Source organism: Cavia porcellus, unplaced genomic scaffold (genome assembly GCF_034190915.1).
Source record: "Cavia porcellus strain 051 isolate PalLab524CR breed Dunkin Hartley unplaced genomic scaffold, mCavPor4.1 scaffold_7, whole genome shotgun sequence".
In the NCBI taxonomy this organism is placed as follows: Eukaryota; Metazoa; Chordata; class Mammalia; order Rodentia; family Caviidae; genus Cavia; species Cavia porcellus.
The window spans coordinates 13786827-13813109 of NW_026947490.1; the positions used below are offsets into that span (position 1 = coordinate 13786827).

At 50.1% G+C, this 26283-nt stretch overlaps 1 protein-coding gene across 2 annotated transcripts; it reads right to left on the reverse strand.

Moving 5' to 3' along the window:
* Nucleotides 1-468: 468 nt before the first annotated feature.
* Gpi (glucose-6-phosphate isomerase) lies at nt 469-23281 on the reverse strand. Of its 2 annotated transcripts, none has more exons than XM_003467197.5 (18): nt 23071-23281; nt 22173-22263; nt 21778-21846; nt 20120-20239; nt 15792-15875; nt 15548-15694; nt 14502-14573; nt 13857-13901; nt 12858-12911; nt 4962-5022; nt 4493-4536; nt 4244-4396; nt 2990-3119; nt 2799-2875; nt 1344-1472; nt 1096-1171; nt 948-1014; nt 469-848 (listed from the first exon to the last, which is right to left on the reverse strand). In XM_003467197.5, exons 1-18 carry the CDS (start codon nt 23190-23192, stop codon nt 713-715), a joined length of 1677 nt encoding a protein of 558 aa, XP_003467245.2. In that variant the 5' UTR covers nt 23193-23281; the 3' UTR covers nt 469-712. The 2 variants fall into 2 exon arrangements, with proteins under 2 accessions (XP_003467245.2, XP_023419758.2); XM_023563990.2 differs by lacking the exon at nt 23071-23281 and adding an exon at nt 22416-22787.
* Nucleotides 23282-26283: the final 3002 nt, after the last annotated feature.

Genomic DNA, 26283 nt, shown 5'->3' on the forward strand with positions numbered 1-26283 from the left:
GCCCAAAGCTGACCTTTAACTCTCAGCAATTCTCTTGCCTCAGCCTCCTATAATACCATATCTGGCTATTATTTGGTATCTTGAGACAATATAAAAGTAATTAGTTATAAAAGGAAAGGCTCAAGTACCTAGTCAGAAGACGGTATGCACCCTTGATCATGACCAGGAACTCATGTTAAATAGTCATAATCTTACTGTGGTTTGAAAACTATTCATTGAGCAGAGCAGGTGGTCTCTCTGAAGTCTCAGATACCAGGGGTGCAAAATGTGGAGATGATATCTGATTAGAGGTCAAGATGCCCTCCTGACAGCCTGTGTCCCCATCCCCCCTCTTCTACCCTCGTCTTCCACTCTGGGCCTGCTTCCCATGAAGTCAAGTGTCAGCTGAGGCATGCCCCTGCTCCACCAAACACTCCACCCACCATGTGACGTGCCTTCTCAGGACACAGTAACAAGCTGAGCCCATACTTCCCTTGTGGTATCTTTATTTTTCTACTTGGGAGGTGAACCATGTGAACACAGGTCAGAAAATATGGCTGCACTGAAGCATTTCAGCTGACTAGAAAACAGGAAGAATGGGCTGGAGAGGGTGGGGTGGTTAATTCCAGACCAACTTCCCCCAAAGCCCAAAACCAGAGGGTGCTTGGGGCAGGACCATGCAGTGCAGACTACAGCAAGGAGGGACAAGTCACAGTTGGGGCTGCAGCTGTATTTATTCAGTCCTGGCCTCCCGCTGCTGTTTGATGAAATTGATCAACCCATTGGTGGAAGAATCATGAGAGGTCACTGCAGCACTGCCGTCCAGCTCAGGCTCGATTTTCTTAGCCAGCTGCTTTCCCAGCTCCACTCTACCAGGGAGGGGAGAAAAAGGGTAAGATTTCAGTGTTGTTGCTGAAATCCTCAAACCAGCCTACGGGTGTTCCCATCCTCCCAAGTTAGCAACTCACCCCCACTGGTCAAAGCTGTTGATGTCCCAGATGATGCCCTGAACGAAGATCTTGTGCTCATACAGCGCTGCAGAGGTGGCAGACAGCACATGTTAGGGCCTCCCAGCCCCACCCAACTGAGCCCAAGCCAGTTATTTCCCCTACTCACCAATCAAGGCTCCGAGGATAAATGGGGTCAGCTTAGTGAACACAATAGAGTTAGTTGGGCGATTTCCTTCGAAGACCTTCAAAAAACAAGAAGGAATATCCCCAAGTTAACTCCCTAAAACAGAGCCCCACAGGCTGGGAAACAGGAACTTCCCACTGCACAGGACAAGCCAGGCCCAATGCAAAGCCATCCCCTGCCTCCGTGACATCGTCCCTCCAACTCTGGCATGCCACTTTGGCAGCGCTGACCTTGTGTGGCAACAGCTTCTCAAGATCCCTGGGACTCTTTCCAGCAGCCTGGAGCTCCTTCCGGGCTTCCTCGGTCGATTTCCCCTTCATCAAGGCCTCTGTCTGGGCTAAGAAGTTGGCCAGGAGGATCTAACAAGAGAGATGTCCAGTAATCCTTGAGATCACTGCTGGAGTTCCAGGCTGGCGGACAGGACCATCTAGTACTTCTGAGCCAGGTTGGTTCCTGTGTGGACACTCACTGCATAGCTCAGCCAGAGAGAGAGGCTGGGAGGGCACATTCGATGACACCACAGGGAGGGTAGCAATGCTAACCACTCCTCAGGCGATATGTACCACTTGCCAAGGCCCTGCAGACAGCTATGCCAACATCTACCTTTTGGGAGCCTAAAAGGGAGCTGGGGATACAGTTCAGAGGTAGAAAGCACTTGTCCTATCATGTACAAGGCCCCAGGTTCCATTATCAAGATCGAGAGGGGAAAACAAATGATCCTATAAAAAGTGTCATCTCTCCTCAGCAGCACTGGATAACAGAACTACAGAGGGAAAGAATCAGAATTCAGCCCTAGGTCACTGAGTAAAACCTTGCTCACATACCCCTACACTGCTCTACATGCCCATAACCACCATAATCCTTTTAGGCTGGGAACCTGATAGGTCCCCATGTGCCGAGGCAGGACCTTAGCTCCTGGTCTTTGTCCCTCCCTATTAAGCCCCTGTACATTGTATCACTTGGGAAACTGAGCTTTACTCGTGCAATTGAGGTTATTGACATTAAACAGGGAGATTATGCTGGATGATCCAGTCAGCCCAGTCCAATCACATGAGGGAAAAAAAAAGAGGAAAAAGAATTGGAAGGTAGTCAGTCTGAGATACAGGAGAAAGTTAAAGATTAAAAAACAGCTGTGCATGGCAGCTCATGCCTATAATCTCACCATTCAAGAGGCTGAGGCAGAGGGCCAAGGGTTTAGTTTAGCAGTGTAAGTGCCCTGGCAAGCACGATGTCGTGAGTTCGACCTGATACCCCAAAAAAAAAAAAAAAAAAAAAGAGAAAGTGCCTATAAAAGGCTGAGGCAGGTGGTTTATCCAGAGTTTGAGCCAGTCATGACTACACAGTGAAACTCTGTCTCAAAAAATAAACAAAAGGGGCTGGGGATTTAGCTCAGCGGCATAAGCGCCTGCCTTGCAAGCAGGCAGTCGTGAGCTCGATCCCCGGTACCAATAAAAAAGAAAAAGACAAAAAAAAAAGAAACAAAAAAAAACAGCTGGGATGCAGCTCAGTGTGAAATCCTTGCTTTCAATTCCTAGTACTGCCAAAAAAAAAAAAAAAAAAAACTTGATGTGTCACTGCTGGTTCCAAGATGAAAAGAGCCACAGCTAGAGAAAGCAGGTGGCTTCAGAGGAAGTCCTTACAGAGGTGTGAGTCTGACAGTATGAGAGTAGGGATGGAGTCCTTACCTTGTGATGCAGACCCTTCCGTATCGGGTGCTGGGTCTGAACTGGGATGAGGAAGTCACAGGGTATCATCTTGGTGCCTGTGAAGGACACTGGTTTACCTACACAACCCCAGCCCATGAGAGCCACCACATAGCCCACAGCAGGGCACTGACCTAAGTACAAAGCCCCTGCCCAGCTTGGATGGGCCCTACCTTGGTGGATGAGCTGGTAGAATGCATGCTGGCCATTGGTCCCTGGCTCCCCCCAAACAATAGGGCCAGTCTGGTGGTCTACACGGACGCCTGGCTTGGTGATGTACTTCCCATTGGACTCCATGTCACCCTGGAATGCACACAGAAGCTCAGAAGCCCATTTGCAAGTTTTTTTCTTTTCTTTCTTTTTTTTTTTTGTGGTACTGGGGATCAAACTCAGGACCTCACCCTTTGGTAGGCAGGCACGTAAGCCACTGAGCTAATCCCCAGCCCCCATTTGCAAGTTTTGCTCCTTTATGTACTACACTCAAGTGCTATGATGCTTCAGGCTATGAGACAGCCCCAAAACTGTTGTCCAAGGCTCCCGAACATTCTGACCTAGACTACTCTGCAGGAAGGACCCATGATGAGAAGCTGGGTCTAGAGGTGGGTAGATGATTTCCAAAAAAATAAAATTTTGGGCTCAGTGATATAATGCTGGCTGAGTATACATGAATCCTAGGACTGATCCCCAACATCCAAATAAAAACAAACTGATTTCTTAAGGGAGGGTTTTCCGAGGGTGTCATCTCAGTGAGATGCTGGCTCTTGGACATCCATCTAATCATGTCAATCTTCACACAAGCAGCTGGGACATAGAGAATTGAACCCTCCCTCAATTGCAGGATTCACTTTCTGGTGTGGGGGATCATCTGCTGAACCTGCCCCACCCAGTGAGCCCGGGGGTGCAGAGGAGGGATTAGTCTTACTAAAGAAAACAGGGACAGATGTGGATGGGTTTTCTGGGACAGATGGAGGGGCTGCTCATTTCTAGGGGTTCTGAGGAGTCCAGGGGGACACAGATCTGTGTAGCCCACATAATCAGCACAGAGCGGGTGTCAACCCATCTTTTGGGAGTGACTAAGCCAGGGCAAGGTCACAGTGGCCCTAGCTCACAGCCTTATTCTATGGTAGGCATGCCAGACAACCAAGGAGGAAGCGACCCCAGGTAGAGACATGCTGAAACCAAGCCAGGACCCAAGTGGCCAGGGCATCATGACAGCCAGTCATGCCCCAACACAGTGGTCAAACTCGACTGACAGACTCAGTGAGTCAGAGTTGCCAAGAGCACCATGAGTCAGGGAGCGGAGCACAGACAGGACCTGGCCAGACCCAGAGGGAAGAAGTTTCTGGAAAAGCTGGCATCAGGGCTGAAGGACCTTCTGGGACCCAACAGGCCCTGCCCACTCCAAGGCCTGGCCTAGAAGGTGGTACCTGCTGGAAGTAAGCAGGAAAACGGTGCAGGTACTGGTCATAGGGCAGCAAGGCCTGTGTTTCACACCCAAAGCAGTTGATGTACCAGATCCCCAGCAGTGCCAGGAGGACAGGGGCGTTCTTCTCCAGGGGTGCTGTTCGGAAGTGCTGGTCCTGAAACAAGAGTAGGGTGGGCAGAAACTGAGCAGCTGCAGGGGAGGGGCAGGGGAGCTGTACTGACACACTCGGCTCTGGCCACTCAGCACTCACCATCCAGTGAGCTCCAGAGAGCAGCTGCTCGAAGTTATCAAAACCTGCGACATAAAAGCAGCGTCAGCAGAAACAGCCAAAACCTGCATCCTTCTGACAATGGGTACAGCTTCTTCTGGAACCAAGAAAGGCTGAACGTGGAGCCAGAACAGACAGCACCTGGGACGACTGAGGCCTACAGAAAGCCCTTCTCAGCAGAGCTGGCCTAGTCAGATCTAACCTGCCCTAGGACTGGAGATCCACAGATCTGCAGTTGGGAGAGATGGGAAAGGTCAACCTGCAACTTGAAAGAAAACCCAGGTCTCCCTTCCTCCCAGAACTGAAAGAAATACTCCAGCTAAGAACAGAGAGGCCAGCAGCCTGGGAGGACAGCAAAGTGTTTGGGGACATAGGAACCCCCTCCCCTGAGCTCAGACTGCAATACCATCACCCCCCAAGGGGACTGCGAGACTCAGAAACACGCACTCACCCACGTGCAGCGCAATGGAGAGTCCGATGGCTGACCACAGCGAGTAGCGTCCACCTACCCACTAAGAGAGACGGGAAAAGGTCCTGAGTGAGGGCCAGGGCACCCGCCCCCCTCCCTTCTGCCATCAACTTGTCACTGGAGAGCACTGCTCTTCCACAGTTGCAGCCTAGGGGGCCTGAGCCAAACCCACCTCCAGGAAGCAAGACAGCAGGCCAGCTACCGGCAATTCCCCAGGCTGACCAGAGCCACAGACTCGAGCAAACACCTTACCACGGCTGATCCTGACTCCTGGAAGACCCAGAGCCTGGGACCATGCCTAGCTCACGCTTGCTCCTCAGACCCTGGCAGACCTGCTGTTGCCTACCTGTGCTTAACCTGCCTCCTCAGACACTGACAAACAGAAAGCCACATACCTGTGCCTACCTCCTCCTTGGACAATGGCAGACCCAGCCTCATACCTCTGCCCCCTCGGACCCTGGCAGACCCAGTCTCATACCTGTGCCTTACCTGCTTCCTCAGACACTGGCAGACCCAGCCTCATACCTGTGCTTCCCCTGACTCCTCAGACAGTGGCAGACCCAGGGCCCCATACCTCTGCCTCACCTTCCTCCTCGGAACCTGGCAGACCCCGCCTCATACCTGTGCCTCAGCTGCCTCCTGTGGACACTGGCAGACCCAGTCTCATACCTTGCCTCACCCTCCTTCTTGGAACCTGGCAGACCCGGCCTCATACCTTGCCTCAGCAGCCTCCTGGGACACTGACGGACCCAGAGCCTCATACCTGTGCCTTAGATGCCCTCTTGGTCACTGATAAACCCAGAACCTTAGACACTTCCACGCCGCTTCTCAGACACTGACTAACCTGGAACCTGGTACCTGTGCCTTATTTGCCTCCTTGGACACTTGACAGAGCCTCCCATCTGTTCTTGGCCTCATCTCCTCAGCAGGTGAAAGGCCAAAGCCTCATCTTTGTGCCGGTTTGTTGGCTTCTGCAGACACTGACAGGCCCAAAGCCTGGCACCCGTCAGAGGGCCCAGGCCCAGTGCTTCACACTTATGCCCAGTCACAGTTCCTTGGACAATGACAGATGCAGCACCCCGACTACCTGTGCCTGGTCTTGCCTCCTTGGACACACAGACTTTGTATCTACCATCTGGGCTTGGCACAGCTGTTCCCATGACCATGCCTACCTTCTCGAACACTGACCCTACCTTTACTAGGCCCTGCTTCCTCAGATCCTGACAGAAATGCAACCTCCTACAAGCCCATTCCCGACTCCGTTAGCAAACCGACAGACCTTAAACTCGGGCCTGGTCTCCTGGGACACAGACCTAGCGCCTTATGCCTGTGATTCACTGATCTCAGCCTCGGTTCTCAAGACGCACCTAGGCCTACGGTTCACACTGTATGCCACACTCATGACATGCCTGCCACGCTTGACTCTCTCTGTATTATCAGAGTCTCTGAAGCTCCATGCACATCTTCCCAGCAACTATTTACAAATTACTTTCCTGGCACAGGCAACACAGGCAGTTTACTAGGGAAGAGAGATAAATACTTATGCCAAAGGAGGATTCCCTGAGTTTGAAGTCAGCCTGGGCTTCATAGTAAGTTCAAGGACAGCCTGGACTACATAGTAAAACCCTGTATCAACAAAACCAAATCAAACCAAACCAAAACCCCCAAAAACAAATTCCTGCCAATAAATGTCAACCCATGAACTTGGAAAAAAGTGAATATGGTGCAGAGATCAATTACAGAAGAAATCTGCTTAAACCACAACGTGAAAAGTGAGCAAGCATGATTGACAAGAGCACTGAGAAAGCACTCTACCAACCAGAAGAACATATGCAAAGGTCCTATGGCAAGAGGACCTCTCTCTCTCTGTCTGTTTCTCTCTCTCTCAATAGTGAGAGAATTAAGTTCCAGAGAAATAAGCCCCTCAACTCTTCTATATGCAAAGCATGGTCTTTAGCATACACATCAAATGGATAGTTTGGCTGGTGTTAGGGTTATCTCCTGAAGCCTGCCAAGAAAGGCTGGGCAGCAAGAAGCATTGAACAGCAAAGAAGATAAAACTAGAGTGAGGCTGGAGAGTCAAAACTGGAAAACTGAAGTCTGTGGGGAAGTGAGCATGAAGCCAAAACTGCTCCCAAGCCCCAGTGGTTCTCCAGAAAACAGCGTGACTGTGGGCTGGGGATGCACAGGACTGATGTGGGGAATTCCATCAAATGGAATGGACTAGAAAATGGAGAAGTGTGGCCACAGGTTCTTGGCATGCACAGTAAGATGCACAGTGGGGTTCTTCTCCTGAGGAGTCCAGATTTTAGGGGAGCCTCACCTGATAGACACAGTCTCACATATCACACTGTCCTTGACCAAGCCTCTGGCATTTTTTTTTAACACACTGGGGACTGAACTCATGACCTTGTGCTTGGCAGGCAGGCACTTCTGCCACTGAGCTAAATCCCCAGCCCCCTGACATCTTATCTAAAGACTCAGTTCTACCAACCGGACGTAAGCAGACTGGCAGCCCTCAGACTGACAAAGCCAGGATCTGACCTCGCCTGTGCCTGGGCCCTCAGGTTCTGCTTCTAGGATGGTCCAGCAACAATGGTGACCTGAACAGTTCACCTTCCACCTGCAGACATGGGTTTCTGGACCTTACCTTTGCCTGCCATGGGCCTCTCTTACCAAACCTCATTCGGGTGGACGTCCTGTGCCTCCTGCCATGGTCCAGCAGGCCTCCCCTTTCCTAACCAGGTAAGATCTACCTCTTCCCAGGTAGCAAGGACCCACCTAGAAACATGTTTATATACCTCTTCCAAACTGGATCCACATCAGACTCACTGACAGAACCAGCCCCGGGCACAGATGTAATGACCTGGCTCTGCCAACCTGTGTCCAACTCTGCCTCTGCTGCAGGTTTATACAACTGGCAGAGCCACAGCTCGGAGAGTGCAGCTTGTAGCCAGGCTTTACAGACCTGCCCTGCCTAACTTAGACCCTTCCACTCAAGTGACAGACTCAGGTCCAGCTCCTTGAGCCCAACTTGGGGTTGGGCTCACATCGTCCTAGAGATCCTCACATCTTCCTAGAGATCCAACTCACATCTTCCTCACATCTTCCTAGAGATCCAACTCTGTACGGGTCCCTGACCCCAGCAGTCTCTATCTGGTCTGGCTGAGGACAGAGCCACACAAATTCAACACTAAAAACTTCAGCTGACCCTCAGCATAGGCAACCTCGCCAGTGGGGGTAACTCTGCATACCTGTGCTACAGAGACCCTCCGAAATGCGTTCTAACAACTCAAGACCAAGCCATGCTCCCCAGGCCTACGTAAGATCTGGGTGAATACATCCAAGCCAGAATCATGCCCAAAAACTTCACTTGCAAAACCACAGGGGCACCCTCCTTTCTGGAGGACACTCCTCCAGTGTGCTCGTTTGAGGAAGTCCACCTTTACCTGCTGATACCTATCCCAAGGGCCTGTGGACGCCCTGTAAGACCCAGAGTACCACAGATTCCAGGGCTGTGAGTCTGACCTGAGAGAGTGCTCTACTTACATAAGCCTCACCGTCAATAACTTGTGCCCAAATTAATTCCCCAAACAATCAACTCTACCTACCTGTGTTCAGTCCTCAAGATGCTTCAGGCAGACCATCTCTGCCTAACCTGTACAGGATTCCTGCTCCTGGAACCAAACCCGATAGGCCTGCTCTACCCACCTGAGCTGGCTCTGGCTCCTTGCAATGCATTTGATGGGTCACTGGTACCTTTGGCTTGACCTTGGTGTCCTGACCTCACCTCGTATTTCACCTACAAGGTCACCTTTACTTACTCATGGGTGATCCAGCTCCTCAGACCACAAACAAAAGGCCAGTGCATACCTGAACCCAACCCTAGATCCTTATAGCCAGCTTCACCTACCTGAGCTTCAACCTGACTTGTCACATTCACCACAAAGACCCAGGCTTATACACATTTGCCTCAGTCTACTTTTTAAAAGAGCCAGCTTTACCTACCTGTGTTCCACTCTAACCTTTCAGGCCTCAAGAACAATCTGGCAGATCAACTCTGCCTATCTCTCTCAGACCCTTTTCCCTAGACAACACCTGGCTGGCAGCTGTGCCTACCAGTACGTGAACCTGGCTTTTCAAACCACACCTGACAGGCCAGTGCTGCCTTCCAAAGCTTGACATTGGGTCTGCATACTGCCCAAGGTGGGCCAGCTGTGTGCCTGGCCTTGATGCTGGCTCCTGAGATTGCACTTGCTGACAAGCATTCCCTTCCCACGCTTGCTCACAGCTCCTGAGATGAGACTTGGATGGCCACTCTGCCAACCTGTACCTCACCTCTCAGTTGCTGATTCCTCATCCAGCACATTGATGTCTTCCTACTTGAGCTTGACTTCTTGGTTCCTTGGACACAGCCAGTTGCGTGAAGCCTACGTAGACCTTACCTGACAAGTCTAGCTCTGCCTCCCTGCTTAACTCACATTTCTCAGACTGGAGAAATCCAAAGACACAAACCAATGCCAGACACATGCTGCCCACACCTGACTCACGAGGCTCGATTCCACATTGCTTGGTCGCAACTCCTCAGCCTCACACAAAGGGCAAAGTTCTTCCTACCAATCTCAACCTTCTGGGAGACTCAGAGATAACTCATTTGTGCCAGATCCCAGTTCCTCAGGCCTCTAACCTGTGAGACCCAGTTCTCTCCACTTTCCCAGCCATCAGCTAGCAATTCAGGTGTTTCTAGACAAGCCAAGTCCTGGAGTCTCAGGTCTTACCCGACAGAGCAGCTCTCTCTACCTATGCCTGACCTCAAATGTGAAGCAGAATTTAATGATTTCAATCATGGCTTCTTAGACCAATCTACCTTTGCTTACGCTTGGTTTCATAGACCAAACTACCTGATGAACTCCACCCAGGGTACTAGGCCCAGCTTCTCCAACTTGGGAAACGAATTAGGGCCTATCTTAGGAGCTCAGCCCTTACCTGTGAGGCCCCATAGCACAAACCATGTCTCACCTTAACTCCTCAAGCCTCCCCTGTTGGACCTGCTGTATATACCTGGCCAGACGCAGGCTTTGTAAATTTTCCAGATGGCTGCCACTCTATAGCCCCTGGTCTGATGCCAGTGCTTCAGTGTTTTCCCAGAGAGCCCTGGCTATCACCACAGCTGCTTAGACTTTACCTGGCACAACTGTTTCCCCTGCCCCTGCCTATAGTTCCAATATAGGTACCCAGTTATATCTACATGTGTCAAACCTGTCTCCTCAGGTGCACCCTAAAAAGCTCATCATACCAAGATAGCACCTTTGTCTGATGCTTTGTCTTGAGACCTCAGACAGGTCGTACAGACCACACCTGATTCACACGTGAGCAACAGACCTAACAGATGCCTGCTGCTTCTCTCAGTCTGTAAGGAACCGGGAGAGAACTTACTCACGTGTCTGGTTAACTTGGGCCTCATACATTTTATCTTATAGACTTGACTCTCTAGGCCTTTACCTATCATCAGCTTCTCAAATTGCATTTTGGTTTATTTATTTATTTATTTATTTTTTTGAAACAGGGCCTCCTATGTTCTAGGATGGCCTTGAACTTGTGATCCTCCTGCCTCAGCCTCTCATAGGCTGGGACTTACAGGTGTATAAGACTGTTCCTGTCTTTAAACTGTAACTTGGTGGCACAACTCTGTGTGTGTTCCCCTGCCCCAGATGCCCAGTTCTTCACCCCTTATAATGAGACATATTTCTGCTCCTCCCTCATCTGGGTTGCTTGGCGGGACCCTATGCTACAGATCAGTCCTCAGACTTGTTAAGGACTCTCAGTTGCCTGACATCATCATCTCTGCCCTTTGTACGTGGTCAGTAACAAAGAACCATGGGGTTAACCTGCGTTTGCCCAATCCTCAATTCTCACACCTCATCTGAGGACAAGCCCACCAGTAACTAATAAGTACCTGTACATGATGTTGGCTCCCAGACCTCGCTGGATAGAACCATCTCTAAATCCCTGTGTGCAGAATTCACAAACTTCACCTATGCCTTCCCTTGTCCTAGCTCCTGCTCTGAATTCACTCTACCTTTCCTGGCTTCTCTTCAGATCTCTCCAGCCAAAGCTAGCTCTGCAGTGTGACGACTCAAGCTGAGTCTTGAGCGACACTGGCTTACCATGATAGCGCTGTGTGACACACGATGCTGCCTGCAGACAGATTCCAGTAGGCTGAGTCTCCTGGTGTGTACCTACCTCTACCAGACCAGATTCTTCCGATTCTACCTAAGGGCCAGCACTGTATCCCTCTGCCTGACCTCATGCTTCTCTCTCACCTGAGACCCCCGGTCCAGAGACTTCACCCCTACCTGTCCCTAGCTTCCTCAGATATCTTCTTGATTCAGCAGGATCTACCTAGTCCCCCTTCAGGTGCTGTGCTGTGCGGCCCTGGAAGCTTCCACTGTTCTCATTCACCTGCCATGGCTCCATGTTGTGGTGCCCCATGGTCATTCCTAGGCCTTCTGTGCAAGACCCACTCCTTTCCCTAAGTTGCAGCCTAACTCCTCCTCACACGCAGGGCAGTTACGGACAGTGAGAGCCCTGTTCTGCTGTTTTCCTTGGCTGGCAGGGGCACTCATACATCCTTGCCCTCCACCTGCTCAGGAACCAAATCCCAGAAGGAGGGGTTAGATGCCTTCATCCCTTTACCAGCCATGCAACATCTGTTAGAAGCTGAACAGGCTCCCCAACAGGGCTCCTTAGCTGAGCCAGGAAATGCAGACAATGTTCTGAGTGAGTCTTCTCAATTCTTCCAAGGATGGCACATAACTAGTCCCATTCTAGAAAGAAGTTAACTCATTATACACAACGAATGGCTTTGTGCACTGCGGCTTGTGTCCCAGACCCCAGCAGAGAAAGGTTTCCAGTTTGTTTTACAGTACTGAGTACCGATCCCAGGGCCTTTCCCAGTCATATTTTACTTTTTATCTTGAGACAAGGCCTCAGTAAGTAACTTAAGTTGCTCAGGCTGGGCTCAGACTTGTGATCCTTCTACCTCACCGTGGCAGAGTGCTGGGATTACAGATGTGCACCAGTTCACCTGGCAGAAACAGGCTTTTAGAACTTTCAAATCAGAAGGTTACTACTATAGAAGCTTCTACCAAGCCAAGTCTCCAACCCAAACTGCTCAAACAGGCAAGGCTCGCATGGGTATGTCTGCCACAGCCATGTTTTAGAGCACTTTGTGAATGTCTAGCCAAGCCCATGGCATCCACAGAGCCCATGCTCTGCACAGCATCCTCACACCCCAATCCCTCCAGCACTGCTGCACCCATTTAAGCTGCAAGGAAAGCTAGTCAGCGCTCGGCTCCAGCAGACACTGAATCCACGTGACCACTGCTCGCACTGCAGCGCAGGCTGCAGGCTGTTACTTGAAGCAAGATTTGCTGTGCAAGCTGCCCAGGACTGACACTGCCTCCTGCCATCCTCCAGATCCTGTCACTTCTTTCCCAGTCAACTAGATCCCACCTCCTGCCTCAACCTGCCCCTTGACCTTTACAGATTGTGGCTGTGGCTTGGAGAAAGGTCATCACTGAGAATAACTCAGCTCAGGGGCAGCTCTGGTTACCCTGCTACTGGCAGGCCCCCAGGGGACTGAAACGTGGCCCTCCACACTCAGCCCTGCTACATGTGATGGTAGAGCCCTCACTCTCAACTGTGGCTCTCAACCTGCGAGTCTTTCTATGGGCTTCTGTGCCTTTCCCAAGTTTGGCATGCAGTAGGTGCTCAATAAATGCTGACCTGACCTCATGAACCCCTCCATCTACGGCTCAACAGCCATAAACTGGCAAGGGCACGCCTTCACCTGGCACAGGATATGCCCGTACTTACATCCCAGAATTCGAACATGTTTTGAGGGTCAATTCCAAACTCTTTCACCTTGGCCTGAAACAAGCAAAGGGGAAAGTGTTAAATTAGCTAAGCAAGAATAGGCACTCCAGGAAGCAAGGAACTGTGGCAGATAAGCTGCAGGACCCCCTCACCCTCCTAAGCTGGGACCCAGGATCTGCTTCCAGCAGAGCCTCCTGGGTCATACACACACAGAGACAGAGAGACAGAGAGACAGAGAGACAGAGAGACAGAGAGAGAGAGAGAGAGAGAAAGAGAGAGAGAGAAAGAAAGAGAAAGAGAGAGAGAGAGAGAGAGAGATTATGTGGTGAGGCCCACACTGTACTCTGCATCACCTAGAACTACATAGGTAACAGAGAATGCCCACACCTAGGATAACTAGGAATCACAGCCTATGGCTGGAACCTGAGCATGGTCAGAAGCCAAACCAGGTATGAAACACAGCCTGGACTGCTGTCAGTCTTTCCCTTACCTGGGAGAGCCTTAAAGAGATGACAATCTTGTTCTTCAAGTGAGTAGGTCCTTGGGCTCCCAGGGGCCCCTTACCTATTCCCCAAGCGGGAGCAGGCAATCTAAGCACTGTCTGCAGAGAGCAGACAAGGGTGGTATGGTGCCCCTCAGTGGAAAGGTCAGCACTGGAGGTGAAGGTGGGGGGCTGGGGTGTCAGGAAACCCTGCGTGGGTTCCCAGTTCTGGTGCAACAGTTCAGCACATGGCGCTGCAGCAGAACTAAGCTGAGCAAGGCTCTGAGCCTGCCAAGCCTGCCTCCATGCCACACACAGGCTCCACACCAGGCAGACTGTGAGGACCTACAGGCAGGTGCGAGACCCAGCAACAAGCACTAGCAGGGAAAAAAATCACATCTTTTCACTGGGGCTTAATGTTCTTAGACTCCAAACGTATAAACCACGTCTCAGCTCATGTCTCCTGAGAGCCTGGGCCCTCCGAGGGAGGGAACCTGAGAAGCCACACTGCCACTTACCGTGTTGGTAGAAAGGGCAACAAAGTGCTTTGCCACTGCAGAAGCCTGCAAGAAACAGATCTGAAGTTACACCAAACCCACCCCAGTGGGGTCCCCCAAGGGTGACAATCCTATAGATGGGGAAACCAAGGCTGTGGGGGACTGACTATACTCAATCCTTGTTTCTTGAGGCTGTAAAAAGGGTCCACATCACAGCCAAGGTCAAGAAGGCAGAAGGGTCATGGGCTGGCCTGTCATCTCACTAGCCAGCATACGAAGCCCAGGGAGTATAACAGGCCTCTGTGAATGGGTGAGGTCAGGAACAGAGATGATCTGCCAGCGCCAAGGAGCTGGAAGAAGGGACCTTAATCCCAGCACCACCAACAAAGAAAGGAAGAAAGGGCCTCAGTCCTAGCACCAAAAAAACACAAAAGGGTGTTTATCAAGTGAGGGCTTGCTCTGACACGCTGGGTATGCCTGGGGCTGACAAAGTCAAGGATGAACAACCACAGCCAAGAAAGCAGGTGCCAAAAAGGCTACCTTCTACTCCCAACTTTAAAATAAAACAGGCCATTCAGCTGCACAAGTGGCTCACCCTGTTCTTCCCAGCCTGCACACTACCCAGCACCTGCCCACCCCTCCAGGAAGGCCCTGCTACCCACTCACATCCTTGGCAGACATGAGAAACCACTCCTTTGCCGTTTCTGCATTAGTGATGGTCTCCTGGGTGGTAAAGGTCTGCAACAGAGAGCACAGTAGTCAGCCACCAGCTCAGGGGCAGAAGCCCTGCTAATGCCCGCTTGTCACAAGGAGCAAGATGCACAGGTCAGTGACATTCCACACACCCACTAACCCAGTCAGCATAGCTTTGACTGAGGCAGGGGCCTGGATTGAGCAGGATCACCCTGTGAGTCCAGCACTTTACAATCAAAGGGAGGACCCTAGGGAATGCCACAACCCCATAATTCTGCAGGACAAAGTCCAGATCACCTCCTTGGAACTTGGCTAGACTGGGTGCTCCTTAGCCCAGACCAGTTGTGTCTCAGGATTCAGGCATTCATTCATTTGAGAGAGGACCTTATTAAGTAATTCAGGGTGTCCTTGAACTCACTCAGGCTGGCTTCAAACTTGTAGCAATCTTCCTGCCTCAGTCTCCTGAGTGCTGGATTATAGGAGTGTGCTACTACCCCCGTTCAAATGGACTTTTTTTTGGTACCAGGGATCAAACTCACGACCTTGTGCTTACCAGGTTCAAATGGACTTTTTTTTTTGTCTTTTTCCTTTTTATCGGTACTGGGGATCGAACTCACAACCGCCTGCTTGCAAGGCAGGCGCTTATGCCGCTGAGCTAAATCCCCAGCCCCTCAAATGGACTTTTTAATCTTATGTGCACTAAAGTGAGTACAGAGGGCATAAATGATAACAAAGCCTCTGTATTATCAGGATATATCTCTGAAAGCAAGGGGAAAGAAGCAAACATAAGGGATAAATCTGTATGAAAGCACAACCTCAGACTAGGCAAACAAATGTGGCCCCTAAGACAAAGGTTCATATTGATCAATGATTATATGCTGTCAGATGATGGAACAGTCTGAGAACAGCTACACTGATGCTGTCCACAAAGCATGGCTCACTCAGAACCAGTCCTGAAGTTCCAATGCCTGGTGCAACAGCAGAGCACCCATCTCCCCACCCTCTCCAAGGGCCCATACCTTGGAGGCAATGATAAACAGGGAAGTCTCAGGGTTCAGGTTGGCCAGGGTTTTGGCAATGTGGGTCCCATCAATGTTAGAGACAAACCACACATGGGGTCCTCCTGAAGAGTATGGCTTAAGGGCTTCCGTCACCATAAGAGGTCCCTGTGGAGAGATGCGGCATCATTCCTGGAGAAACCAAGGACCTGGGTGGGACAAACAGTTCAACCCCTCCCCACACCCCAAAGAGCCCTCTCCTCACCAGGTCAGAGCCTCCAATGCCGATGTTGATGACGTCTGTGATGGCTTTGCCTGTGTATCCCTTCCAGTCGCCATTCCGGACACGCTGGTACAGAGCAGGGAGATGCAATCAGTGCAAACCTCTGCACACACCACAGCTCAAAGTCACTGTGACTTCTGCATCCTTATTTCTCAGTCCCGACTTTCAGGCTTTCACAGCAGCCTCTTGAAACCGTGGTGATATATCCCCACCACACTCAGCACTCACTGGACTTATTTTCTCATTACAGAAATGGGGCCACATCCTCACTGCCTGTAACACTGGCGGAATTTGCAAAACAAGGAAGAGCTCTCAGCAGAATTTAGTGTCAGAGACCAAGAGGTAAAATGACAATTACTGCCACAAGACTTAACCAGGGACAGGAATATCAGACATGCAGCCAACCTAAGCAGACCTACAAAGGATTCTTGCTTCCTGGTATTCACAGCCCTGCAAAGTTCCACCTGTGCTGAGTGTGACTGATCTGTGACTGATTTTCAAAATAACAATGCATGCTAGAAGCTTCCACTTTGCTCTTGGGGTCACTCACTTTTGGGGAAGTCATTATCCACCAGGTTGTGAGGCTACTCAAACAGTTCTATGTAGTAATGCATGTAGCAAAGAACTAAGAGCCCCTCACATAGCAGCTGCAGCCTGCTGTCTCTGTGGCCAACATCTTCATCGCATGACACCTTCATCTTATGACACCTGAACTCCACAACCACCGCAAATTCCTGACCCAAAGAACAGTTGACTGCTGCTTCCAGCTGCTAGGTTTTACAGTAATTTTCTACACATAAATAGGACACAACACATGGCTGGAACCAAACCAACGAGACCTATGAATGTTTTTTTCTTTCTTTTTTTTGTCTTTTTGAAACAGGGTTTTGCTGTGTGGTTCAGCCTGGTCCCAGGCTCACTTTGTAGGACAGGCTGGTCTTGAACTCACAATGATCCTCCTGCTTCAGCCTCCTGAATGCTGGGATTGCAGGAGTGTGCCACCATGCATGGCTAACATTTTTTCTTTAAATAAAAAACCAATTAACTACCACTGGAAAACTCCCCACTGATTCAGAGAAAAAAAGTTAGTGGCTTTGCTTCTCAATCCTCAATTGCATTACCAAAAGTCTGTTACAGAGCTGGGGGTTTAGCTCAGGGGCTTAAGTGCCTGCCTGGTAAGTACCAGATCATGAGTTTTATCCCCGGTACCAAATAAAAAAAAGAAAAAAAAAAGCCTGTTATGATAAAACACTCCCCCCAAAATAGTCCCAGAAAGGGGGGAAAAATGTATCTTGTTTTTGCTTTTTGAAACAGGGACTTAGGATATATAGTTCAGGCTGGTCTTGAACTCACTACATAGTTCTGCCTCAAGCTCCTAGAGTGCTGGCATTATAGGCATGCTCTACCACTCCCTGTACCTATAGGATCTTTATCTTTAGATTAGAGGCGGCTTTACAACTGCAACTTCCTTTTTTTTTTCTGATAAGAACCGTTGAGTATGTAACTTCCTTTTTTAAACTTCCTAGTACAGTGTAATTCTAAGTAGCATGGCAGGTTGCTACAGAGTTTCCAGATATCCAAATGGATTTTATTGGTACATATTCTGATAGTGTCCAGGTTGATTATTCCATATGCTAGGTTTTTGTTGGCATTATTTTTGAGAACTGGGGATTAAACCCGGGTATTTGCACTGATCTATGTCCATAGGCCCTTTTTATTCTGAGACAGCTGCACTACGTAGCTAAGTTGTCCAGGCTGGACTTGAATTTACAATCATGCCACCTCACCCACCCAGGGCTCTGGGATCACAAATGTGTGCCATCCAGTCTAATACCATGTCATCTTTTTTTTTTTTTTTTTTTTTTTATCTATTTACTTTTGGTATTTTGAGACAGGGTCTCGAGATGTAGTTTAAGCAGGCCTTTAACTTACTATGTAGCCCATGTTGGTTCCAAACTTGTAGCAGTCTCTTGCCTCAGCCTCCCAAGTGCTGGGATTACAGGTATGTGCCACCACACCTGGCCTACCTCCTCTGTATCTTTTAAAGATGTTTTTCACATCAGAAGGATAACGTGCTGACATAACAAGTACAAGGGTTGGGCTGGGGATTTAGCTCAGCAGCATAAAGGCCTGCCTTGCAAGTGTGTAAGTCGTGAGTTCGATCCCCGGTACCGATAAAAAAAGAAAAAGACAGAAAAAAAAAACAAGGTTCAAGAGTTGAACATTGCACATAATGGTGTGAACACCTGATCATCACACTTATGAACAAAAGGCTCTCTTTCTTGACACATAATCATATTTATTCATGGGGCACAGAGTGGTATTTCAATACATACATAATGGGTAATGATTTGATCAGGGTAATGGGCATATCCATTCATTTATCATTTCTTTGTAATGGGAACATTCCGCAGTGGCTTTTAGGGGGGGTACCAGGGATCAAACTCACGACCTTGAATTTGCCAAGCAGGTACTTATGCCACTGAACTAAACGCCCAGCCCTCCCCAGAGGCTTTTAAAAACAGGCATTTGTTTTTTAGGTTTTGCTACTACAATCAAGGTCACAGTGAACTTCTGCCTGGCATGCTTAGCTGAGGACAGAACCCAAGGCTTTTGCATGCTAGGGAAGTGCTCTTCCACTGAGCGTCACCCTGACCCCCTCGGTGAACTCTTGATGGCAACAGCTGCCGTGGAATTGCTGCTGTTCAGCAGCATGTTTTTTTACTATAAATACTCCATTAGTCTGAGTCAGGCATCCAGTAGCCAGTTCTGAGGGCTCCCCTGGAGACAGCACCCGACATGACTAGCAGCATACTTTGCACACGTACAGGCCGCCCAAACAGCAGCACCAAGCTTCTGAGACATGTCAGTTCCGCCACTGACAGCAGAGGTGGAATTGCTCTTCCTCACCTCCAAAGGCACACGGATGGACCACTCCAAAGAACATTCTGGAGTCCAGAATCAAGAGGCCATGCCTTCTTCACTTCAGGAAATCTCATTTATGTGGCTGTTACACTTTGAAGAATGATGTCAAAATCACTTCTAACTTCCAGTATCATTTTCAGGCCTGAAATGGCTCTTGGCCAAAGCAATCAAGACTTTGACCAGTCACACGACAGCTGTAACTTTCAGGATGGAGTACTGCATGATCACAGCTGACCAGATGATCACTCCCAGAGCACGCATCATTCAGGGACAGACAGACACACAGTCACTCAGACCCCAGGAGTTACCTTTAAGGCTCCAGGTTGAGGGGCTGGGGATTTAGCTCAGCGGCATAAGCGCCTGCCTTGCAAGCAGGCAGTCATGAGTTTGATCCCTGGAACCGATAAAAATGAAAAAGACCCCCCCCCCCCAAAAGACTCCAGGTTGGCTACTGTCTGTCTACCCTTGCAGAATCATCCCTGGGATATTGAGGCCAATGGTGATAAGCATGAGCATCTGCAAATACCACCACATGCAAGAAAAGAGGCATGGTTATGTGCACTGAATACTACCCAGCGAGACTGCTTACCTTTTTTCTTCTTCTCCCTTATGGTACTGAGGATTAAATCCAGGGCCTATACGCTGTGTCATATTCCTAGACCCCATGCTTTTTTTTTCCCCCCCTTAATTTTGAGATAGAATCTCACCAAATCACCAATTAGTCAAGGCTGGGCTTGAACTTGTGATCCACCTGCCTCAGCCTCCAAAAGTGCTAGGGTTACAGGTATGTGCCACCATGTCCAGTTCTCCTATATGTTTCTAAGTGAAAATAAGCTCTAGAAGAGCAAGTAGAAAAATGAATCAGTGTATGTAACATGTATCAAACAGAAGAAAAATGTGCATGTACACACATATGCTAGTACATGGATAGGAACTTGGGGAAAGATCTCGTAGGAATCTATAAAGGCTGCCTCCGGAGAGCTGGCTGAGAATGGGGGTAAGAAACTTCTATAACTTTTTTAAAAATCTGATTTTGGCTAGGCAATAAAGACACTTAAATGAACATGTGGGACAATGCAAGTATTCCCTTCACTACCCCATCTCTTCTAATTTCAGGATTCTGTCACTGGCCAGCTTGGCTCTATGCACCCAGAACTGTCTGTAGTTCAAAAAAGAGGCTGCTGGCATGGCTGTCAGGGTGGGTTTTCTCTGAGAAGAGACTCTGGGGTCAGCAAAGCAACTGCACAGGCTGCCCCTACCTGCAGCTGAAGTGAGGGGCTATGTCCTGCCTCTAAAACAGTGGTGGAATCTCCAGTAAGGTTCCCTGATTCCCAAACACAGGCCCACATGTGGCTAAGGGCAAGTCCAGTCCAGCAGCCGCTTACCTGGCAGAAAGACTTCATCTTGTCCAGAACTTTGTTGATCTCTGGCATCACATCCTTGCCATCTACCAGCATGGGTGTATTTGACCGATTTCGTAGGGCCACATGTAATACTGCCCGATCCTAGGGACAAGGGTCAGAGTATAAAGAAGCCCCTTCCCCCTGCCTCCAACACAAAGCTTGGGAGTCATGTTCCACACTGGCCATGGTACAGGAAGGCCCGAGGGTCAGATCTGCCATCTCTCAGGATGGCAGCCCTGCAGTCTCTTTCCAAGGCCCTGTTGTTGTACACTTATGGGAACAGGAGCCAGCCTGGGACTCTGGGGAAGGCAAAGCATGGCCCACATCCTGATGTGCTGGACATGAGAAATGGGTAGAACGGGCCCTGAACATACTCAGGACAGGTCTCATGGGCCTGTCAGTGGTCAGGAGGCAAACAGCCAGAGGAAAGAAAAACAGCACAAGCAAAGACAGAGTGGTGAAAACACAGGTCAGAGATAAGCACTAAATGGCTGCAGTGGACGGACCAGTCTCCTCAGGTCTGAGGTAACATCAGTGGGAGGACATGGTGTCTGCTGGCACCTTCTCAAGGGTCCTCAGCCATCTGGATGTGGAGCAAAGGCGGGCAATGAAAGCTTCCCTCACTAAGCAAGCTGATCACTACCATCTGCCTCCAACCAAACCAGACCTGAAGTCCATGACGGGTGCCAGGCAACTGGCCTGGTTATAAGAACGAAATGACTTCACCCAGCAGAAGCCTGTGGAGGAGTCTTTAGTGTGCAAGAGAGGGATTATCTCAGGATAGTAGTGCAGAGCACTCACTCAGATGGAGGGCTTCCCCATCCTGCCCAACTCTCCCTTCTGCCCCCACATTCCAAAGGCAAATGTACCTCCACCCCGACAAGAAGCCCTCCATGACTACAGTCTCCCTTCCCACAAAGCTGACCAAGACAGGTTGCTTTATTAGTATGTTTTGTTTTTTGTTTTTGAAACAGAGTCTCACTATATAGCTAAAAGTGGCTTCAAACTCTCGGCGATTCTCTTGCTTCAGCCTCCTGACTGCTGAGATTACAGGTATGCCTCACCATGCCCAGCTTCCAAACAGACTGGCATTCAAATCCCAGCTCTGCCTCTTACAGCAACTACATCTTGGCTAAGTGACTAGACCACCAAGACTCAGATTCCTCAAAAGCAACAGGAGGATAATGATGCCATGAAGACCGAGACTGAGAGTTCAATGCTTATTATCTCCTCAGATTTTCATAACAAGCGGGGAACAGTGTCCTCAACACCTGGCCTCACCACTGCTCCCCACTGACTTCTATCACTGAGGAACTAGAGTTGTGACACGGTAAATCAAGCAAGAGTTAAGTTCTATAAGAAATGTCTGACAGCCTTGAGAAATTCTCTCCCTTCAGGCTTAAGATATGTTCCTCCTTGGGCCAATGCTGGGAGCCATTCCCAATTTGTTCACCAAAGCCAACCTGCTAACCTTGGGGACGGTAGTCACCCCCCCCCCAAGGGAACAGGTCCTCAGGCATGTCATTGAGCAAAGCATTGCCTAAGAGAAAGGAGGAAGACACGGGGTGATGCTAACAGTCATGAACCGCAAGGGGAAGGCTAAGAGGCCCTGGGGGAATGTACCCACCAGGCCTGCTCACCTCGGTGTAGTTGATCTTCTCACCACTGAACATGCGCTCCCGGGCAGCCTCCACACCCCTGGACTTGGCCTAGGAAGAAAAGACACCGGACCTGGTGCTACCACACTGATCACAAGTCTAAGCCCCTAAGCACATAGCTGCCATAAACAGAGCTGGCAGGGAGTGGCAGCCCGTCTCCTCCTCCCACTGTCTGGGGCCAGTGTGATCAAACATTAGGCACCAGGCTTCCTGGGGATGCTGCTGGGAATCTGACCAAGGGGCAGGCTACTGGAGCCCTGCAGCAGCATACAGGTGGTAACTGAGATACATTTCTTCCCGGACCTGGGGTTCCCAGGAGCTCAGCTCGCCTGCCATACTGAGGGTCACAGGTCAAAATTCCCCAAACAGAACATTACCAGTTCCACCAGCATCTTCATGACGTCCTCCGTAACAAGGTTCTTGGAATAATCCAACAGAATATGCCCATGGTTGGTGTTGAGAGTCAAGCTGAAGAAAGATGCAGAGGCTGCTGACCACGCCCCAGGTCTCTTCAGCAGCCTTTCCCCCACCGCAAGACCAGAGACAGAGGCAGGAGGTTCTTCCAGAAGAAACATCCTCCCTGTGTCACACCCCAAAAGGCCACCAGCTGCCCCGCTGACCTGCAGCAGCTGCACAGTGAAGGCCATGCCACAGAAGGGAAACGCAGATTCTGGGCAAGGAGTCATGGCCTGGGAAGACAAGGGGTGCAACTGGCCCCTCTCAGCGTGACACCCCTTTTCAGCATCTCCACAGACAACTACCCAGACGGCCGCGCTGGCCGACTAGGGGGCCACGAGCGGTTTTCTATTTTCTCCTCTCATCCCCTAGCCTCAGCGATCAGAGCACACCGGGACGAATTCCTCTCACACTCCTTTCTGTTTCCCGGTCCTAGCCGCTTCGACAGAAATTAGGCCCAGCCATCTCCACTCTTAACACCGCAACTCCCCGACCTGCCCATCCAGCCCGCATCCCGCACGCCGCCCCAAGCCGATCGCGGCCGGGCGGGCGAACGCAGGCAGTGCTTCCCGCCTGCGGGGTCGGCGCAGCCCCCGCACCCGGGCGCTAGGAGACTCCCTCTCCCGACTGGAGCTGGGAGGGGGCGAAGGAGCGGGGGAGGAGCTCCTTCCCCTACGACCAAGTAGCCCCGGGCTCCGGATCACCGGCGAGCAGATGGGCCCCCGGGACCCAGCTCCAAGGAGGCGTCAAGGACAACGTGTGCCCACGACCCGGGCCCTGTCTGTGGCCGGGGACCGTCCCCTGGCCACGCGCGCGCACCTGAAGTGGTTGAAGCGTTCTTTGTCGGCTTCGAACAGACGGCGTAGGTTCAGGTCAGAGCCATGCTCGCGGTGCCACTGCTGCAGCTTCTGAAACTCCGGGTTCCGGGTGAGCGCGGCCATGGCGGGACCAGAAAGGTGCACGGACCGAGGCGTGCGCGAGGAGGAAGATAGCGCGCAGGGGTAGGCGGCGCAGCGAGCAGGGACTGTTAGCGCGCAGAGGCCTTTATGGCGCAAGCGCCCCGCCCCGCCCTGCCCCGCACTTCGGCCCCGCCCCGCCTCGCCCGGGCCTAGCTGTCCGCAGTGCGACCTTGCAAAACTCTGGTCCGCCCAGGGCCGGTGCTGGGCACTCCGTAGCACACGGTAGTCATTTGCACCGTCGCTTTGTTGGTCGCTGCCCAAAAGTGACTGGAGACGGGGAAGAGGCCGAGATCCGAGGAGGTCGCATTCATTCATTCATTCATTCATTCCATCAAAATTCTGAGGCACACCTTCTATGTTACAGGTGTTGCAGGTGTGTGGGTACACAGTGTTACAAAAGTAGAATATAGGGTACGTCGGATGCTGGTAAGTGCAACTGAGAACAATCAGCCTGAAAAGGATGCTTGGAACTGAGTTACAATTTTGTAAAATCGTCAAGGAAAAAACAGTAGGCCAGAGATATAGCTCAGTGGCACAGTGCCTGCTTGGCAAGTATGAGGTCCTGAGCATTGATTTTCAGTGCTAAATAAAAATAGATAAATAAACAAACACTAATGAGGTGACACCGAACAAAACCCATAAGGTAGGGGAGGAAGCCATTTGACTATCTGGGAGGAAAGTGTGGAAGCCAAAGGAAGCAGCAACAAAATTCCTGAGGCAAGAGCATGCTTAGATAATGCAGAAACAGAAGGCACGTGTGAATGGAATGAAGGAGAAAGGGATAAAAAAGGCGATCAAAGAGCAAAGGGAAGGCAATAAAGTCACAAGATCTTATAAATTATTGTAAGAACTGGGTGTGGTGGGCCTGGGGATATAGCTCAGCAGCATAACCACCTGCCTGGCAAGTGTGAGGTTGTGAGTTTGATCCCTGGTGTGGTGGCTCATGCCTGTAGTTGCAGAACTCTCGGAAGCCAAGGCAGGAAGACTGCGAATCTGAGCCCAGCCTGGGCAATTTAGAATTTAACAATTCTACAGTCTCAAAATAAAAAGTAAAAGGGCTGGAGAGGTAGGTTAGTGGAAAGGACCTAGGTTGAATCCTCAGTACTGGGAATGCAGCGATCATTGTTACAGATGTTGGTTTTTGTTCTGAAAAAAATGGGAAGCCACTGAAGAATTCTAAGCAGAAGAGGGACATCATCTGACATGTTTACAAAGGGTTAGACTGACAGGAAGCAGGAATATAAGGACACAAATAGGCTAGTGCAATAATGCAGGCCAGAGAGAAAAGCGGCTTCTGTCAGTGTGGTAGGAGTTGGGCATGGTAGTCTGGATGAGGGAAGAATTCAAAATTTCATGGTGACAGGTCAGAATGACATCCAGTTTTGGACCTAAGTTCCCAGAGACATGGCATTATCAACAATTCCAATAACGAGTGTGCTTGTCCAACATGCCCAAGTCCCTGGATTCCATCACCAGTGATGCAAAACAAAGTAAAATCACTGAAGAAGAACAGAAGTAGTGCAAGTCTGATCTTGATTTTTAGACATATGAAATTTCTAAAACCCGTTAGACATCTTTGTTTTGGAGACAGGCTCTCATGTAGCCCAGGCTGGCCTTGAACTAGCAGTGATCCTCCTGCCTCAACCTCCTTAGTGCTGGGATTACAGGAGTGCACTACCATGACTGCCTTCTGTTAGATATCTAAGCAGACCAAGTGAAGGTACCAAGTGGGGCATTCATGTCAGAGGTGCAGGGGAGAAGGCTGAGCTGAAGGAGAAATTTAGGAGTCATGAACAAATAAACAGCATCTGAAGTTAAACGCTTGGATGAAAGAGGGCCTAAGAACTGGACTCTTAAATCAAGCTATTGTGTCACCTGGCTCCCTAGAAAGGCTGACCCACCATGAAGTGTGTCCATTCTATTATAGTGCCAGGCCTGTGATTTCCCTAGCCCACTGCCCACCTCCACGCAATTGCTCCATAGAGAAAGACCTTTCTCTCTGTACCAGAACAATTTGAGATCCTAAAGATGAAAAAGGAAAATAGAAAGTGGCTGTCAGACCTTTACAAGTGGATGTGGCTAAAATGCCAACTCAAAAGACAGTTGTTTAGGGAAATGAGTGATCCAACCAATGACGTCAGTGCCAATCCTTTTGGATCAGCATAAGAGAAACAGACATGCACTAGGAAAGATGCAGGAACCTATTCAGGAAGGTTATCAGTCACTGGAGTCTGGGGATGACATCTCTGATTGAATAGGGGTGGGAGTGGAGTGGAATATGTAGTTTAGAAAAACGTTAGCGTAGGGGCTGGGGATTTAGCTCAGCGGCATAAGTGCCTGCCTTGCAAGCAGGTAGTCCTGAGTTTGATCCCTGGTACCGATAAAAAGGAAAAAGACAAAAAAAAAAAAAAAAAAAAAAAAAGTCAGTGTAAGGTACTTGTACACCCTAAAGAATGTTAAACTTCACTGCTGTCTACTTCTATAACCACTATCATCACCATTTGTGCCAAGTGCAGCAAACAAAGTGTAAGATTAAGACGCATGGTGGTCCTCGACTCAAAGAAGCTCCTTTTTCATGCTCTTAAACTGGGACTAAGGAGCACCCCCTTACCCCCACAAAACCAAAATCTGGCACAAAAACACAAGAGATCCTCCTTCAGCACCCACCACTCTGGAGCACCTTCTGTAAGATGCTCTGGCTCCTGCCAATTAACGGATCAAAGGGGACAGTGTAAGCAAGTTTAGGCAGGAATAGCCCTAATAGCTCTGGAAAAGGAGGCGACTGCTACTTTGCCTGGGCCACAGTTTCAAACAAGAACCCCATTCTAAGACGGGAAAGCTGAGGCATTGGCATTTAGATAAGCCAGGCCTTAATTCCTGGAGGCTAAGTGATCATAAGAGTAAAGGAGAAGGACATAGAGGAGATGACCCGGAGTTGAAACAACCCACAGGAAGCGCAAAGCCAGGAGAGCTCTTTCCACACTGACAGATTTTTAGAAGTTCCGAGGAGGCGTCTCTCCAAGACGCTGAGTCACGATGGGTGGGGGGGGGGGGGGATCGCGCCTCCCTAGCG

Excerpts from the sequence above, each read along its gene's own strand:
- Gpi (XM_003467197.5), bottom strand. The coding sequence starts at position 23,192 with ATGGCCGCGCTCACCCGGAACCCGGAGTTTCAGAAGCTGCAGCAGTGG. Across the intron at positions 4,537-4,961 it reads CTCCATTGCGCTGCACGTGG|GTTTTGATAACTTCGAGCAG; the intron begins GTGAGTGCGTGT and ends TTTATGTCGCAG. Across the intron at positions 4,397-4,492 it reads TCTCTGGAGCTCACTGGATG|GACCAGCACTTCCGAACAGC; the intron begins GTGAGTGCTGAG and ends CTCTTGTTTCAG.